Raw genomic sequence first — 16743 nt, 5'->3', positions numbered from 1 at the left:
TTCATTTATTTTGTTTCTTAAATTCCATATATGAGTGAAATCATATGGTGTTTCTTTTAGCACTATACTCTCTGGATCCATCCAGGTTGTTGCAAACGGCAAGGTTGCATTCATTTTTAACACTGAATAATATATACATGCACACATACACACACAACATACACACACACACACACACACACACACACACAACTCATCTTCTTTATCCATTCATCTACCAGTGGACGCTTGGGCTGCTTCTGTGGTTTAGCTGTTGTACAAAATGCTGCAGTAAACATAGAGGTGCATGTCCATTTGAACTAGTGTTTTTGTATTCTTTGGGTAAACACTCAGTAATACGATTATGATCTGAGGGTAGTTCTAGTTTTAATTTTTTGAGGAGCCTTCACACTGTCTTCACTGTGGCTGCACCAGTTTGCATTCCCACCAACAGTGCACGAGGGTTCCTTTTTCTCTGCATCCTCATCAACACTTATTTCTTGAGTTTTTGATTTTAGTCATCCTGACAAGTGTGAGGTGATATCTCATTTTGGTTTTGATTTGCATTTCCCTGATGATGTCTAACTTGTATTTTTTAAATGCATTGATATTTGAATGAAACTTAGACTTTTAGATTTTCACCATTCTGTTCAGTCATAGATCTTTCATATCAGGTGCCACTTCTTTGGTTGCTGTTCTCAATGTGGTCTAATTAATACCTGTGCGCATGTCAATTCTAGATCGCCTTAATTTTTCTTTGGTTCTTCTGCCAGTGCCAAGAGTAAAAGCAAGTTCCTTTCTTATGCTACTCTTAGAAGTTTTGTGTATCTAGTAATAAAAGTAATGACTTAATAATTATTTTTATGCTTTTCCACTGTTTTTTTTTTTTTTTAAATTTAACGTTTATTTATTATTGAGAGACAGAGAGACACAGAGCATGAGCAGGGGAGGGGTAGAGAGAGGGGGAGACACAGAATCTGAAGTAGGCTCCAGGCTCTGAGCTGCCAGCACAGAGCCCCACGTGGGGCTTGAACTCACCAACTGTGAGATCATGACCTGAGCCGAAGTCAGCCACTTAACCAACTGAGCCACCCAGGCGCTTCTATGCTTTTCCACTGTAGTCAGAAGGGATTGAAGAGTGCAGTAGCTTTCAACCATGTGTCAGGCATGTTTAGCTTTCAACCATGTGTCAGGCACGTTGTCTCCTGGTCACTTTTCTGTAATCTAACAGTAAATAGAGTAAATTTGTAGGCTCCCGGCTGTGTTACTTTTAGATAACTGTGTGGTTGACAGAGCGATTCTGAATATCTCTACTAGTGGTAAAGATTTTTACTGAAGAAAAACAAGGTATCAGCTTAGATTTCCATACATGTTTGTTTTATAATATGGTAGAACTAGTATCCTAGTTGTGGGTCAGATTTCTAATAAAATGTTCTACTCATTCATGCACTGCAAGTGCATTGTAGTGTAGTCTCTGTATTCAGTTTTACAGGATTGGGTATAGTTTGAATTCTGCCTAGATTATAAAACACCTAGATAAAATGGGTTGTTTGAAAGTATTCTTAGTCCCCAAGTTTTTCTTAGTGCAGTTAAGATGCCAGTAAACCAGAACATGAATATCTGTGTTCAGCCCGAGCACAGAAAATTGCTTGAGGACAAATAACAGAAACGGGAGCCTCCTTGGTCTTTAGATCTGACTCTAGAGCCCGCATGATATCAACCAAACAATTGAGAATTCACCTGTTAGGAGATGGTTAAAGAACTTGGACATGGAGTAGACAAGGAGATTTAGGCAGAGTTTGATTCTATCAGTCTAGTAGCAGGAAGCTTACAAAGATCCAATGAAAATGAGTCCTGGGAAGGGGTCATAAATAGGAAAGTCATCACTAGGCATAATGGGAATGAAGATACTTATGAAGTATAACAAGAGCTAATCAGGTTTTTAATAGGGAAATTGATGACAAAATGGGTTTTCACAGGGGAAGGACATACGTGAGCTGTGTATCAGTCATAGTAAATTTCAGATATAATATCTTTTATCTCTAGTGCCTGCATCAGATGCTGTTTCCTTTACTGGCTTATCTTGAGTAAATACACAGAAATAAAATTTCTGTCCTCTGAATAAAATGAAAGATATATAAGAACATTATGGAAAGTTATAAACATTATTAAAGAACTTTAAATAAATAGATGAGTAGGCACAATAGCCTGGAAATTAAAGTACCTTGTGGTTTTGAATATTTCTTTCAATAAGGCATTGTGATTTCCCTGTCTCCAGGAGCTCTTGTCCTATTTTTGTATCCCACATTCACAGGTTTTAACATTTTACAAGATAGTTGCCAGTTACCTTATGTGTTTGTTCAATAAAAGGTGAACAATTACAGATGACTTGGATCCTAAATCTTTTCTAGGATATTCGGAACTTACGGTTCGCTCATAAACCTGAAGGGCGGACAAGAAGATCCATATTTGAGAATCTAATGAAATATGCATTTCCTGTCTCTAATAACCTGGTAAGGTGTTTTTTTTTTCTTTATATTAGAAAAGTGTGTATTATAATTTTTGGAGTACTATAAAGAAACTTGTTTAAGCTACCTAGAAACTACATTTACGATCCTACTTTGCCATTAAACCAAATGCATAATTTAGGTTTAACCTAATCTCTTGGAATAGTTCTTTTTTGGTATGAAATGAGGAAGCTGGAGTAGCTGATTTCTGAGGTCAGTGTCTGCCCACTGACATTCTATAATTATATGATCTTTCTATCCAGGGCATTCCCATGATGAAAGCTGTCTGTGGTCTTCATTAGGATTTGAAATCTTTTTGTTTGTTTGTTTTTGTTTTTTGTATTTTGTTTTTGTTTTTGTTTTTGTTTTTTTGGTTTGTTTATTTATTTTGAGGGATGGAGAAGGGCAGAGTGAGAGAGTCCCAAGCAGGCTCTGCACTGTCAACACAGAGCTCAATACGGGGCTCGATCTCACAAACTGTGAGATCATAATCTCAGCCAAAATCAAGTAGTCGGACGCTTGACCGACTGAGCCACCTAGGCGTCCCTGAAATCTTTTTTAATTAGGAGCTGAGAGTTAAGTCTACCAATTTTAGGAGGAAAGGGTGGATAAATACTTAGCTGAGCTCCTGCTATCTGCTAGTCATGATGTTAGGCTTCCTCATTTATGTTACATAATCCAGCTTCCATGGTGGGTGTAGCCCCAGGGTAGGTGGCAAGTATTATTTATCCCTATTTTGGAGTTGAAGCCAGGAACAGGTAGGCAGTTACCTCAAGGGCACAGCTAGTAGGGAGTAATATTGGAATGAGTACTGGTCTTTTGACTCTCCTTTGAATGTTTTTCATCATAGTTGTTTCTGTCATTCTGTCTATTTAAATGATAAGTTTTCTTTTTTGGTATACCGATTGTATGCCAAGAAATAATACGTTCAGTATGTTTTAGAAAAGGTAGCATCAACTTTGGCTGCCTAACTGCTGACATCTGGGATGTCAAACCGATTAATTATATCAGAAGATGTCTTTTGTTATGTAAAGTCTTTCATTATTTAGAAGAAAACCTAAACAGCTGATATCTGAAGGAAATACGGTGATATGTTAGCATTTGATAAATCTTGGTGGTGGGCCTCTGTGCTTTTCTATATGTTTGAAAAATATGAAAAAAAACCAATATATTTTCAAAATTATAAAACAAGAGCTAAAACAGCAATATGAAATAGGACACCAATACAAAACATCCTTACAGATGAGTAAATGAAAACTTTGGGTATGATAAGGAAATATTTCTGATTATCTCCTTAAATGTCTGTTTTTTTCTTTTTTTTTTTTTAGCTATTAACTCTGTTTACTGTTTTGTAGCCTCTTTTTGCTTTTGAATACAAAGAAGTATTCCCTGAAAATGGGTGGAAGCTATATGACTCTCTTTTAGAGTATAGAAGGCAGGTATGTACTTTTTTTCTTTCAATTTTAATGTTACAGGTTATTTTCATTACAACACAAAGCTTAAAGGTAGACATAAACAGCTTTATGTAAGTTGTATGGGTTTTACTGTTGTTCTTTCAATGAAGCCTAATCCTGATTTCTTGTCTGCTTTCAGTTTCTTTAAACTGGGTTGAGACAGTGCCAAACTCTGTTTGAGACAGAGATCTTTTAGAAATCTTTTCTTGTCTACCTAAGAGCTTACAAGTAAATCAGCTTGTTTAAAAAGTGGTTAATAATGGTAAAAATTAAATGGTAAATATGTTTACATTTTGATATTCTTATATGCCATTCAACATTATTCACACATATTCTTCTCTTTTGGATATCCTATAACATAATTCTAAAAACTTTTATAGTAGTTCTCCTTACATCTTAGCTCCCCATGAAATTTTAGAAGTTTTAGATCTTCATAGAGGACACACGTCTACATAAAATGTTAACAAATCAAATGTGATAGTATACCAAAGAGATAATACATCGTGACTAAGATGAGGTGGTTTAATATTAGAAAACCTGTTGGTGGGATTCACCACAGCAAGAGATGAAAGCAGAATTCAGTCTGGAAATGTCTGGAAATCTGCAGCACAGTCTATCATTCTCCCTCTTCTTTCTCGACCCGCCACTTCCCAGAGCCCTTAAACTGACATTTAAACTCTCCCTACAATAGTCTTTATTTTTAACTTTGCCCATGTTCACTGTGCTTTCTTGAGAATTTAAGTTCAGAGACATTGATTGTTTCTTTGGTAATCATTAGATCTGATACCCAGTTTTTCTAGAATTCAGATATGAAAATAAACTGATTTTGTCTTTAGATTTCAAACATTTCATTTGAATTATAAAGCTTCCAATTGACCGAAGTGTGTTTCACAAAGCAAGGAGAGTAAAAACCCGTCACACCACTAGAGAACTAAAGATGCCCAGTGCTTTGAAGCGCAGTTTGTTGCTCAGTAGCATGTGGCCAGTAAAATCGAAAATTTCTTATTCAGTTATAAAGCCAGCAGCTTGGCAGAGTATGAAGCAGAATACACAATAAATGGATCAATTAAAAATCAAGAGTCTACAAGTAACATTGCAAGATATTTGCCACTTCAAAAAGTCAGTGTCAGAACTGGGTGGGAAAGCAACCAGAAAAATCCAACCAATGTCCTTGGAATGGTCAAAATGAGGAATATTCTGTGGGGATCTGGGCAGAAATTGCCATCTGTTCTAGTAGCATTCAACATAGAACTTTGGAAAGCAGGTGGGAGACCTGTAGCTACAGAAAAGAAATGTTATTAACAGAAAAAAATAAGTTAAAGAGTAAATGAACAGTTATACCCTAATTATAAGATGAGGAAGTGTGGCAGTCAGAATAGAGTCTCTACATTAAATGATATAGATGCTTTATGATCTTTGACTTACTGGGTGAATTTTTGACTTTTTTTTTTTTTTTTTCTTAAAGAGTTAAATACTTTGTCTCTGAGTCAACTAAGCCAAATCATACTATAAATAACAATGCATTTTTTGTAGTTAGAAGATTCAGGTTTTGGGGTTTATTTTGGTGTATATTAAGTTTATGATAGGAGAAAATGAAAATAATACTTTAATAGAAACCTTAAGACTAAAGATGAAACATCAGAGTATTCCTTTTCAATTAAAAAAGATTTAAAGTGGTAACCCTTGCACCCTGCATAGAATTCAAAAGTACAAAAGGGTCTATTGAAAGGTAGGTTTCCCTTCCAGGACAGCCTTGTCCCTCAGCCACCCCAGCTCCTCTCCCGTTAGGAAATAAAGTTACTGGTTGCCTGTGTATTCTCTCAGAGATCTTATGCCTGTAAAGCCTGAGTATATGTGTGCATTATTTTTTTAAGCAGATAACAGCTTACTGTGCACACCGTTCTGTACCTTTCTTTTTCACTTAATGTGTTTTGGAGATCATACCATCTCAGAACACACAGACCTCCCTGTTCTTTTTTTCTTTCAAATTGAGGTATAATTTATATTCCATAAAATTTACCACTTTAAAGTGTACAGTCCACTGTTTTTTAAACTTGTTTTTTAATATTTATTTATTTATTTATTTATTTATTTATTTATTTATTTATTTTAGAGAAAGAATGTGAGCAGGGGAGGGACAGAGAGAGAGGGAGACACAAAATCTGAAAGCAGGCTCCAGGCTCTGAGCTGTCAGCACAGAGCCTGATGCGGGGCTTGAACTCACAAACCACGAAACCGTGACTGAGCCGAAATCAAGAGAGAGTCAGATGCTTAACCGACTGAGCCACTCAGGCGTCCCTCCGCTGGTTTTTAGCATATGCCCAGAGGTGTACAACTATTACCACGAAATCCAGAGCATTTAGAAGACTGAGTTTGAATCCTATCTCTAGCTCTTACTTTGCCCTCACTCTTAGGTATGTGCTCTTGAATGAGTCATTCATGTCAGAGTGCTTTTATTTTTTACTTGGTCATAGGAACTCATTTATAGGAATGTCTGAAGGATTGTTAATATACAGGAAGATATTTTATGAATCAAAGAAATCTATTCAAATGATTATTATTGTATTTATTACATTGTAAAGCTTTAAAAAAAGAAATCATGACTGCTTAGATTCATTGTGTGCAGCTGCTAAAACATGAAAGAAAAGCCACATTAATTCTGTAGACCTATACATTATAGTGCTAATCATACATTATTTTTAATGGATAAACCTATTAACAACTGTTTAAACTTGTTACGTAAGAGGATGTTTCTTTAGTTTACTCTTTTTTTTTTAAGTTTATTTATTTTGAGAGAGAGAGTGAGCATGAGCAGGGCAGGAGCAGAGAAAACAGGCAGGAGAGAGAGAATCCCAAGGAAGCTCTATGCTGTCAGTGCAGAGCCTGATGTGGGGCTCAATCTCATGAATCAAGAGATCATGACCTGAGCCAAAATCAAGAGTTGGACACTTAACCACCTGAGCCAGCCAGGCACCCCTCTTTAATTTACTCTTTTTAAAAAAATATTTGTTATGCTAAGTGAAATAAGTCATACAGAGAAAGACAGATACCATATGTTTTCACTCTTATGTTGATCCTGAGAAACTTAACAGAAGACCATGGGGGAGGGGAAGGAAAAAAAAAAAGGTTGGAGAGGGAGGGAGCCAAAACCATAAGAGACTCTTAAAAACTGAGAACAAACTGAGGGTTGATGGGGGGTGGGAGGGTGGGTGACGGGTATTAAGGAGGGCACCTGTTGGGATGAGCACTGAGTGTTGTATGGAAACCAATTTGACAATAAATTTTGTATAAATAAATAAATATTTATTTTTAAGAGAGAGAACGCATGAACAGGGGAGGGGCAGAGAGAGGGAAACAGGATCTGAAGCTGGCTCTGCACTGACAGCAGACAGCCCGACGTGACTCTAATTAACCAACCAAGACATCATGACCTGAGCTGAAGTCGGATGCTTAACCAGCTGAGCCACCCTGATAAATGGGAACATTAACTGAAGGGCAGTGATTTGCAAGGAGAGTATAAACGTATGCCAAAATCAATACATGTCGGTATGTCTTTAGTACCGTCTACAAAGAGTGTATGCTGACTAGCCAACGCCACTTTTTGGTTTGGAAGCGAATTCCTGTAGTGGAGATAGGTGTGTCAACTTATCTAAGAATGAGGAAGACTATAGTCATAAATGTAATGAATGTAACATAAGTAATGTAAGTCAGTGGTTCAGCCCCCACTCTGACAATTTCCTGAAGCATGTTACGTACTGGTAACAGTCATTCTCCGTGGGAGTGGTTTTCTTTAAGGATGTGTGAAGGGATTGACAGATGGGAGTACCTACCTGGGTTGGGAGTGGTACATTAGGATCTCAGGTGATGTATGCTTTTAGGTGATCCAACCCTCTTAGCTCTCAATCCATATTTTCTAAGAAAACTTCAAAAGCCAATTTTGCTTCTTATGAAGGCTTCCTTTTGGTTCATTGATTTATCCGTTAATACATTCCTTCCTTCCCTCACTCATTCATCCATCCATTTATCAAATTTATACAGCACTACTATATACTAGTGGCTAAGTCTTTGAAACAGGAAGATACAATCCTGACTTGCAAAGAGCATATATTTAATGGAGGATTCAAAGAAGTAAACTAACAATTAAAGCACACAGTGATGAATACAGTGACTGATAAAGCAGGTACTCCAGTGAGAGAATATGAGGCCGTTTGGGAACTAAAAGCATTTGGTACAGGCTAGACTAGAGTTTGGAGGGGCAAGACATCAGTGTGGAGAAAGTGGGAGGATGAAGGCCTTTGCTAAGTCCCATAAAGGAATTTTTTTACAGTTTTATTGAGAAATAATTGACATACATCACCATACAGGTTTAAAGTGCACAGCATGATGGTTTGATTTACACACATTGTGACATGATTACCAGAATAGGTTCAGCTAACATCCATCTTGTCACAATAGACAGAATAAAAAAAAAAAAGGGAGAAAGAAAAAAGGGGAAATTTTTTTTTCTTACGAGGAGAACGCATTGGATTTATTCTCAGCAACTTTCCTTGTATATCATACAGCAGTGTTAGCTGTAGTCGTCATGTTGTACATTACGTCCCTAGTATTTATCTCCCTTGTAATGGAAGTTTTACCTTCTTACCACCTGACCGCTTTCCTTCGGTTTCCCTTCCTCCACCCTGTGGCTCTGGAAACCACAAGTCTGTTCTCTTTTTCTGTCCTTTGCTATGAGTTTCTTTTCTTTTTTTTAATATTCCACATGTAAGGGAGATCATATAGTATTTATTTTTTTCTGTTTGACTTCTTTCACTTGGCATGATACCCTCAAGGTCCTTCCATGTTGTTACAAATGGTAAGATTTCCTTGCTTTTTATGGCTGGATAATATTCCATTGTATAAGTATACCACAGCTTCTTTACCCATTTATCCACCAGTAGACATTTAGGTTGTTTCCATGTCTTGGCTATTTTAAATAATGCTGCTATGAACATGGGGGTGCAGGTATCTTTTCAAGTTGCTGTTTTTGTTTCCTTTGGATATATTCCCAGAAGTAGAATTGCTGGATCCTATCATAGTTCTGTTTTTGATTTTTTGAGCATCATCCATACTGTTTTCCATAGTGGCTGAGGCACTTTACAATCCCACCAATAGGGTTTTCTTTCTTCACGACACCAGCATTTGCTGTCTCATGTTTTTGTTTTTGTTTTTGTTTTTGTTTTTCTGGATAACAGCCACTCTGACAGATGTGAGGAGATATCTCATTGTACCTTTAATTTGCATTTACCGAATGACTATATTGAGAATCTTTTTTTTTATATCATAATCGCTTTTATTTATTTTTTTAATATATGAAATTTACTGTCAAATTGGTTTCCTTACAACACCCAGTGCTCATCCCAAAAGATGCCCTCTTCAATACCCATCACCTACCCTCTCCTCCCTCCCACCCCCCATCAACCCTCAGTTTGTTCTCAGTTTTTAAGAGCCTCTTATGCTTTGGCTCTCTCCCACTCTAACCTCTTTTTTTTTTCATGTATCTGTTGGCCTTGTATATATATGAAACATTTTTTTTTTTTTTTGAGTATAGTTGACATACAGTGTTACATTAGTTTTAGGTGTACAATGTAGCGATTTGGTGTATTGCATGAGTTCTTTATATATTTTGGATATTAACCCCTTATCAGGTACACGGTTTACAAATATTTTTTCCCAAACTATATAGGTTGTCTTCTCACTTTGTTGATGATTTCTTTTGCTGTGCAGAAAAATTTTAATTTGATGTAGTCCCTTTTCTTTTTTATTTGTTTCCTGTGCTTTTGGTGTCCTATCCAAAAAATTGTTGCTGAGATCCGTGTCAAGGAACTCTCTATTCCTATATTTTCATGGTTTCAGGTATTACATTTAAGTCTAATCCATTTTGAGTTAATTTTGGTGAGTGATGTTATACATGGGTCCAGTTTCATTCTTTTACATGTGAATATCAAATTATCCTGGCACCATTGATTGAAGAGATTGTCCCTGCTCCATTGAGTTCTTTGCTCCCTTGTCAAATATTAGTTGACTGTCTATGTGTGAGTTTATTTCTAGGCTCTTGATTCTGTTCCATTAGTTGTATTTGTCTGTTTTAATGTGAATCTGTTTTGATAACTGTGGCTTTATAGTATAGCTCAAAATCAGGAAGTGTAACAACTCTGGCTTTGTCCTTCTTTCTCAGGATTTCTTTGGCTATTCGGTGTCTTTTTTGGAGACACAAGCTACCTTCTCACTTATTTGCATCTTTGTTCAATTTTTTTTTTTTTGTCAGTGTCTTGTAGTTTTCAGAGTAGAGATCTTTTACCTCCTTAAGTTAAATTTATTTCTAAGTATTTTATTGTTTTTGATGTTATTGTAAATGACATTGATTTGTTTATTGTTTTATCGGAAATTCGTTCTCATCGTATAGAAACACTATTGATTTTTGTATGTTAATTTTGTATCTTGCAACTTCACTGAATTTATTGATTAGATCTAACATTTCTGGTCTTGGGCTTTTCTCCTTTGAGGGATCTTTTTAAAATTGTCTATTTATTTTGAGAGAAAGTATGTGAGCAGGGGTAGGAGCAGAGAGAGAGAGAGAGAGAGAGAGAAATCCCAAGGAGGCTCTGCACTGTTAGTACAGAGCCCCATGTAGGGCTCAAACTCACAAACTGTGAGATCATAACCTGAGCTGAAATCAAGAGTCGGACTCTCAACCGACAGAGCCACCCAGGCGCCCTTGCATTGAGAGATTTTTAACTACTGATTCAATCTCCTTACTAGTAATTGGTCTATTCAGAGCATCTGTTTCTTCTTGATTTAGTTTTGGTAAGTTGTCTAAGAATGTTTCCATTTCTTCTAGCAGTCCAGTTTGTTGGCAATTAGTTTCATAATAACCTCTTACCATAATTTGAATTTCTGTGCTATCAGTTGTAATATCTCCTTTTTCATTTATAATTTTATTAATTTAGACCCTTTCTCTTTTTCCCTTAGTTAGTCTAACTAAGAATATAACTAAGATATAGACTTAGGTTGTTAATTTGGGATCTTTCTTACTTTTTAAGGTAGGCATTTATTGCTATGAACTTCTCTTTTAGAAGTGTTTTTGCTACATCCAGCAAGTTCTGGTGTATTGTGTTTGTTTTTGTTTGTCTCAATAAACTTTATTTCCCCTTTAATTTGTTCCCTGACCCATTGGTTGTCCAGGAGAATGTTGCTTAATTTTTTTCATGTTTGTGAAGTTTTCAGTTTTCCTTTTGTTACTGATTTCTAGTTTTATGACACTGTGGTCAGAGAAGGTACCTGGTATGATTTTATTAGTCTTATTGATTTTGCTAAGACATGTTTTGTGACCTAACATGTGGTCTATAGTAGAAAGTGTTCTGTGTGCACTTCAGAGGATGTGTATTCTGCTGTTGTTGGATAGAGTGTTCTGTGTATACCTGTTAGGTCCATTTTGACCGTAGTGTTGTTTATATCCACTGATTCCTTATTGATTTTTCTGTCTAGGTGATCTATCCATTGTTGACAATGGGGTATTGACATCCCCAACTATTACCATACTACTGTTTATTTCTCCTTTGCTCTGTTAGTTTTTGCTTTATACATTCAGGATTTACTTTATACATTTAGGAGCTCCAAAGTTGAATGTGTAAGTATTTACAGTTGTTTTACCTTCTTGATGTATTGTCCCTTTTCTCAGTATACCAAGACTTTTTTTTTCTTTTTACTGTTGTTAGTTTAAAGTCTATTTTGCCTGTGTGGTCACCCTGCTTTTTACTTTTTTTTTTTTTTTTAATTAGGCTTCACACCCAGTGTGGAGCCCAGTGTGGGGCTTGAACTCACAATGCTGAGATCAAGAGTCCCGATGCTTAACTGACTGAGCCAACCAGGGGCCCCACCCCTGCTTTTTTTTTTTTTTTTTTAATCATTTGCTTGCAATGTCTTTTCCCATCTTTTCATTCCCAGTCTGTGTGAGTCTTTGAGACTAAAGTGAGTCTCTCATAGGCAGCTGAATTCTAGGGCTGGCAGAACTCCTCATTTGAGGATCTAAATTAGGGAGTTTTGTACCCTGCTGAGTTCCCTGGTCAGAGTATATGTGCCCCGGGCTTGGCTGTGCAGGTGAGCAAAACCATTGGTTTGAATTACTACTTGGACACAGCAGGTATGAACTCTGTTTCCCTGTAGTGTGAGATCAGAGTAGGGACTCCTACAAAGCGGATCCACAATGCTGGGGTGAGGGAGGGATGCTGCTGGTGGTCTGCTCCTGGCTTGTGTTTCCTACTGGAGGAGCCAGGGGTTCAGAGGAGACCTCTCTGTGTGGTGGTGCTGGGATGGCCTTGGGGGAGGGACAGTGTGGTCAACATGCAGCCACTTCTCTTCCCCTTCCATTGCAGGCTTTCTGGGTCTCCGTGTTGTAGGATTCTCTCGATGCTGTCTTGTTCCTGAATGGTTGTTAGTTGTTCTTCTTGCATGGAGGAGCAAAGTCAGGAACACGTGTGTTGCCACTTGGTGACCTCACTCCTCCCCATGAAGGATTTATACTTTATCTGAAAAGGAATAGGTAACCAGAGACAGAGGAATGGCATGCTAACTTGCATCTTAGATGATTATGTGGATCCAGCATGGGGAATGACTTGCAGAGGGACAGGAGAGAAGTGGTAATGGCCTGAATTAGGGAAGTTCCAGTGAGGATGGAAAATAGTGACCAAAGTTTTCTTTTGTTACTTTTAGAAGAAAAAAGTCATAGAAACCGGTCGTTGATTGGATGTAAGGGGTAAGGATGTAAGGAAAGGGATGAGTTAAAGATGGTATCTAAGGCTTTTGCTTGAGTACCACCTCTGTAAACTTGCCAGTTCACCATACTTTTTTGTTATAGCATGGGAATACATTTTTAAGCCTTTAATTCTTTCTTTTATTTCTAACAATAAGTAAGCATCTTACCTGAACCATTTTTTAGTATGTAAAAAGTTAAGGAAAGCAAGAGGGAAAGAGTGATGTGTATCATAAGAAGCTAGGTTGAGACTAGGCTAATGTAAATAGAATATAAGGCACTGATGAAGAAACACCATGGCTAGGAATTCATGGAAACTCTATTGATAGCATTTGCCATATGATTACTGGGAAGAAATTTTCTTTCCTTTCTTATTTTTAATACTGTCTTGGGTATTTGGCAGTCGCTTGAGAAATACCTCTTTAAAGGGGAGTACATTCTGCCCTTTGATTTCAGATTTTTGTTAACAATTTCATGAACTAGGATATTAATTTTTTTTAGGAACAATGTACTTCTAAATAAAAAGGATAGGTTTGGAATGTACATGGAATTCTTTGTTACCTCCTTTGGTCAAGTTGCAGTGTACCACAATTTCTTCACCTATAAACTGAAGTTAACAGAACCTGAGTACAATAATATGTACATGTGTGTGTGTAAAAAGTCTGCTGACATGCACCTGTGCATAACAGGTACCCAGTAAATGTGTGTGTGGTGGGGGAGTTTACTATAATTTGGTTTCTTTCCATTCTTTCTTTTTCTGATTGATTATGTGAGTTGTCAGGGGCCATAAATTTTAAATATATATATTTTCTTAATTCCAGTTAATTAATGACCTTCTTTTCTGTGGAACGGAAGATGGAGAATTTTAAGTGTCTTATTTAAGTAACCCTTTATGTGAAGTAGTAGACTAGTTATAGCAAATCCTGAAGGACCAAATGAGGGCTTATTAATTGATTTGTTTTCAAAAATATTTCTCTCGCCTGTTGGTTTTGACTTCTGATACTCCTTTTTTTTTTTTTTTTTAATTTTAGAGAGAGAGAAAGCATGAATGAGCAGGGGAGAGGGAGAGAAAGGCAGAAGGAAGGAGAGAGAGAGAGAGGGAGGGAGGAGAGAGAGAGAGAAGGAGGGAGGGAGGGAAGGAGAGAGAGAGAGAGGGGGAGAGAGAGAGAGAGAGAGAGAGAGAGAATATCTTAAGTAGCTCCATGCTCACACAGAGCCCCACATGGGGCTCAATCCTACAGCCCGGGGATCATGACCTGAGCTGAAACCAAGAGTCAGATGCTCAGCCCACTGAGCCACCGAGGTTGCCCCACTCTTTTGCTTTTCTACTGTGTGTTAGATTAGCAACATTCCATTACTACTATAATTTAGGAGGGAAAAATTCACTTCAGGTATGTAAGTGATAAGCATATGTATAGCATTCTGGTGGATACTTGGATACTTGATAGCTGCTCCCTGACATTTCTTTATTTAAGGTATTTGAATGGCAACAAAATCAATTATCCAATCAACCTGAATGAGACTTTTTTTTTTAAAGACAGGGAACATTTTCAGTGTTACTGTGTCCTTCCTTCCTACTGGATATGTTTAGCACAGACCCAACAATCAATCAGTATTTAATGATTTAAGAAATCTTTCAATATGTAATTGAGTACCAAACTGAACACAGATCCCTGCATTGGAATAGCCTGGCCACTATACCAGTAGACAGTGACTATTCCAACAACTTAAGAGATAGTGCAGACAAGAGAGGTTAAATAGGATAGCTTTTATTTCATTATATTGTAATATTTTAGGTAGTAATTTGTCCTGTGTTTTATTTCACATGTAGGGAATTCCGAATGAAAGCTGGAGAATAACAAAGATAAATGAGAGGTATGAGCTTTGTGATACATATCCTGCCCTATTGGTTGTGCCCGCAAATATTCCTGATGAAGAATTAAAGAGGGTGGCATCCTTCAGATCAAGGGGCCGTATCCCAGTAAGTATGAAGCTTTGAGGAGACTTTGCAAATGCTTTTGTACTCTGCGTGATGCTGAAGTTAATGAATGGGAACATGGATGCAGGATAAAAATAGCTATAGCAACAGGCCTTTTATGGGGGTATTAGGGGATGAGTTATTTAGTAAAATGAAAAGTGGAGGAAAGACTTAAAGAAGTTTCTGAGAATCTGATATGGGTATTAGAGAACTGCACAGAATTGCAATTCTTAACTTGAAAACAAAGTTGGCTCTGTATTGTTCACTATTTCTTTATTTTATTATATACTCTTTAATCATGGTGATAACTGCTCTTTTCCTTCAAACCCTGGAAAGAAGAAAACTTTATAAATTTATGATGAAGTATTGTGTTTTAGAAAGATTGGCTTAAATAATTTTTGTTACAAAGCTCATAGATTCTGAAGATGTTATAGTTAGACAGTTTGCTGATTTAGTAATAAAACTTTAAGAGGTTTACTTAACACTCTTAATATATTTTTTCCTAGAGACAGCACTTCCGAATAATCATGACTTTCATAACTCAATACCTGATTAAAGAATTAGACCAAATTGCCCATATGCCAGAATTGGCTTGAAAGAAAGGCAATGATTTTTTATAGCAGCCTTATATATCCTTTCATGGTTAGGCTTTGGAACTAATCAGAAAGCAGAATTTTGTAGAGTAATGTTTTTGAGAAGAATTATAAACAGAAACATATATAAAGGGTGTGTCACTGTTTTTCCCCCATTAAGGTTTTATCATGGATTCATCCTGAGAGTCAAGCCACAATCACTCGATGTAGCCAGCCCATGGTAGGAGTGAGTGGAAAGCGAAGCAAAGAAGACGAAAAATACCTTCAAGCTATCATGGATTCCAATGCTCAGTCTCATAAAATCTTTATATTTGATGCCCGGCCAAGTGTCAATGCTGTTGCCAATAAGGTGAGATTGTCTTTCAGTAATTAAGATTTCAGTTCCATGAATCAGCTGAGTTTGGTGGGAGCCACAATGTAGTAGAAAGATTTTGGGCTCTCCAGTGACAAAGATACAGATTCTATTGCTGGCTCTCCTGCTTGATGGTGTGACTTTGAGTTAGTTACTTAATCTTGTAACTTTTTATTTGTTTACTTTTTTATTGAAGTACAATTGAAATACAACCTCATGTTAGTTACAAGTTTACAATATAATGATTCAGTATTTGTACACACTGTAAAATGATGACCACATCACATCTGTTTACCATCTACTACGATACAAATTTTCTTAGAATGAAAACTTTTAGGATTTACCTTCCTAGCAACTTTCAGAATCGTATCATTGACTCCATGGGGACTATAGTCCCCATGTTGTATGTTACATTCTCATGACTTACTTATTTTGTAACTGGCAATTTGTACCTTCTTATCTCCATGCATTTTGTTCCCTGCCAAACCCCCCACCCTGCAGCCACCAATCTGTTCTCTGTATCTGTGAGTTTTGTTTGTTCGTTTGTTTTGTTTTTTAGATTCGAGGTCTGAGTGCAATGATACAGTATTTGTCTTTGTCTGACTTAGTTCACTTAGCGTGATACTCTTGAGGTCCATTTGTGTTGCACAAATGGCAAGATTTCATTTCTTTTTATGGCTGAGTAGTATTCCACATTTTCTTTTTAAAGTTCATTTATATTGAAAGAGAGAGCACAAGTAGGGGAGTAGCAGAGAGGGAGAGGGAGAGAGGAGAGAGGAGAGAGGAGAGAGGAGAGAGAATTCCAAGCAGGCTCAGCACTGTCAGTGCAGATCCTGATGTGGGGCTTGAACTTATGAACCGTGAGATCGTGACCTGAGCTGAAGTTAGGCACTTAACCGAGTAAGCTATCCAGGTGCCCCTATACCACATTTTCTTTATACATTCATGCACTGATGGACAGATAGATTCTTTCCATATCTTGGCTATTGTAAATAATGCTGCAATGAACATAAGAGTGCATAGCTCTTTTCATATTAGTTGTTTTTATTTTCTTACAATAAATAGCAAGAAGTGGAACTGCTGAATTGCATA

General features: G+C 37.0%; 1 protein-coding gene across 4 annotated transcripts in view; it reads left to right on the top strand.

Annotated features, from left to right (window-relative positions):
• MTMR2 (myotubularin related protein 2) overlaps nucleotides 1-16743 on the top strand; it is a 121724-nt gene that overhangs the window by 77657 nt on the left and 27324 nt on the right. For all 4 annotated transcript variants that reach the window (XM_040489684.1, XM_040489686.1, XM_040489687.1 and 1 more), the window contains 4 exons: nucleotides 2391-2492; nucleotides 3842-3925; nucleotides 14560-14709; nucleotides 15460-15648. In XM_040489684.1, coding sequence (XP_040345618.1) covers nucleotides 2391-2492; nucleotides 3842-3925; nucleotides 14560-14709; nucleotides 15460-15648 — 525 coding nt within the window. The remainder of the gene's footprint in view (nucleotides 1-2390; nucleotides 2493-3841; nucleotides 3926-14559; nucleotides 14710-15459; nucleotides 15649-16743) is intronic.

The sequence above is a fragment of the Herpailurus yagouaroundi genome, unplaced genomic scaffold (genome assembly GCF_014898765.1).
Source record: "Herpailurus yagouaroundi ecotype Mexico unplaced genomic scaffold, PumYag 180, whole genome shotgun sequence".
Classification (NCBI taxonomy): Eukaryota; Metazoa; Chordata; class Mammalia; order Carnivora; family Felidae; genus Herpailurus; species Herpailurus yagouaroundi.
This window is presented reverse-complemented; position numbering and strand designations above follow the sequence as displayed.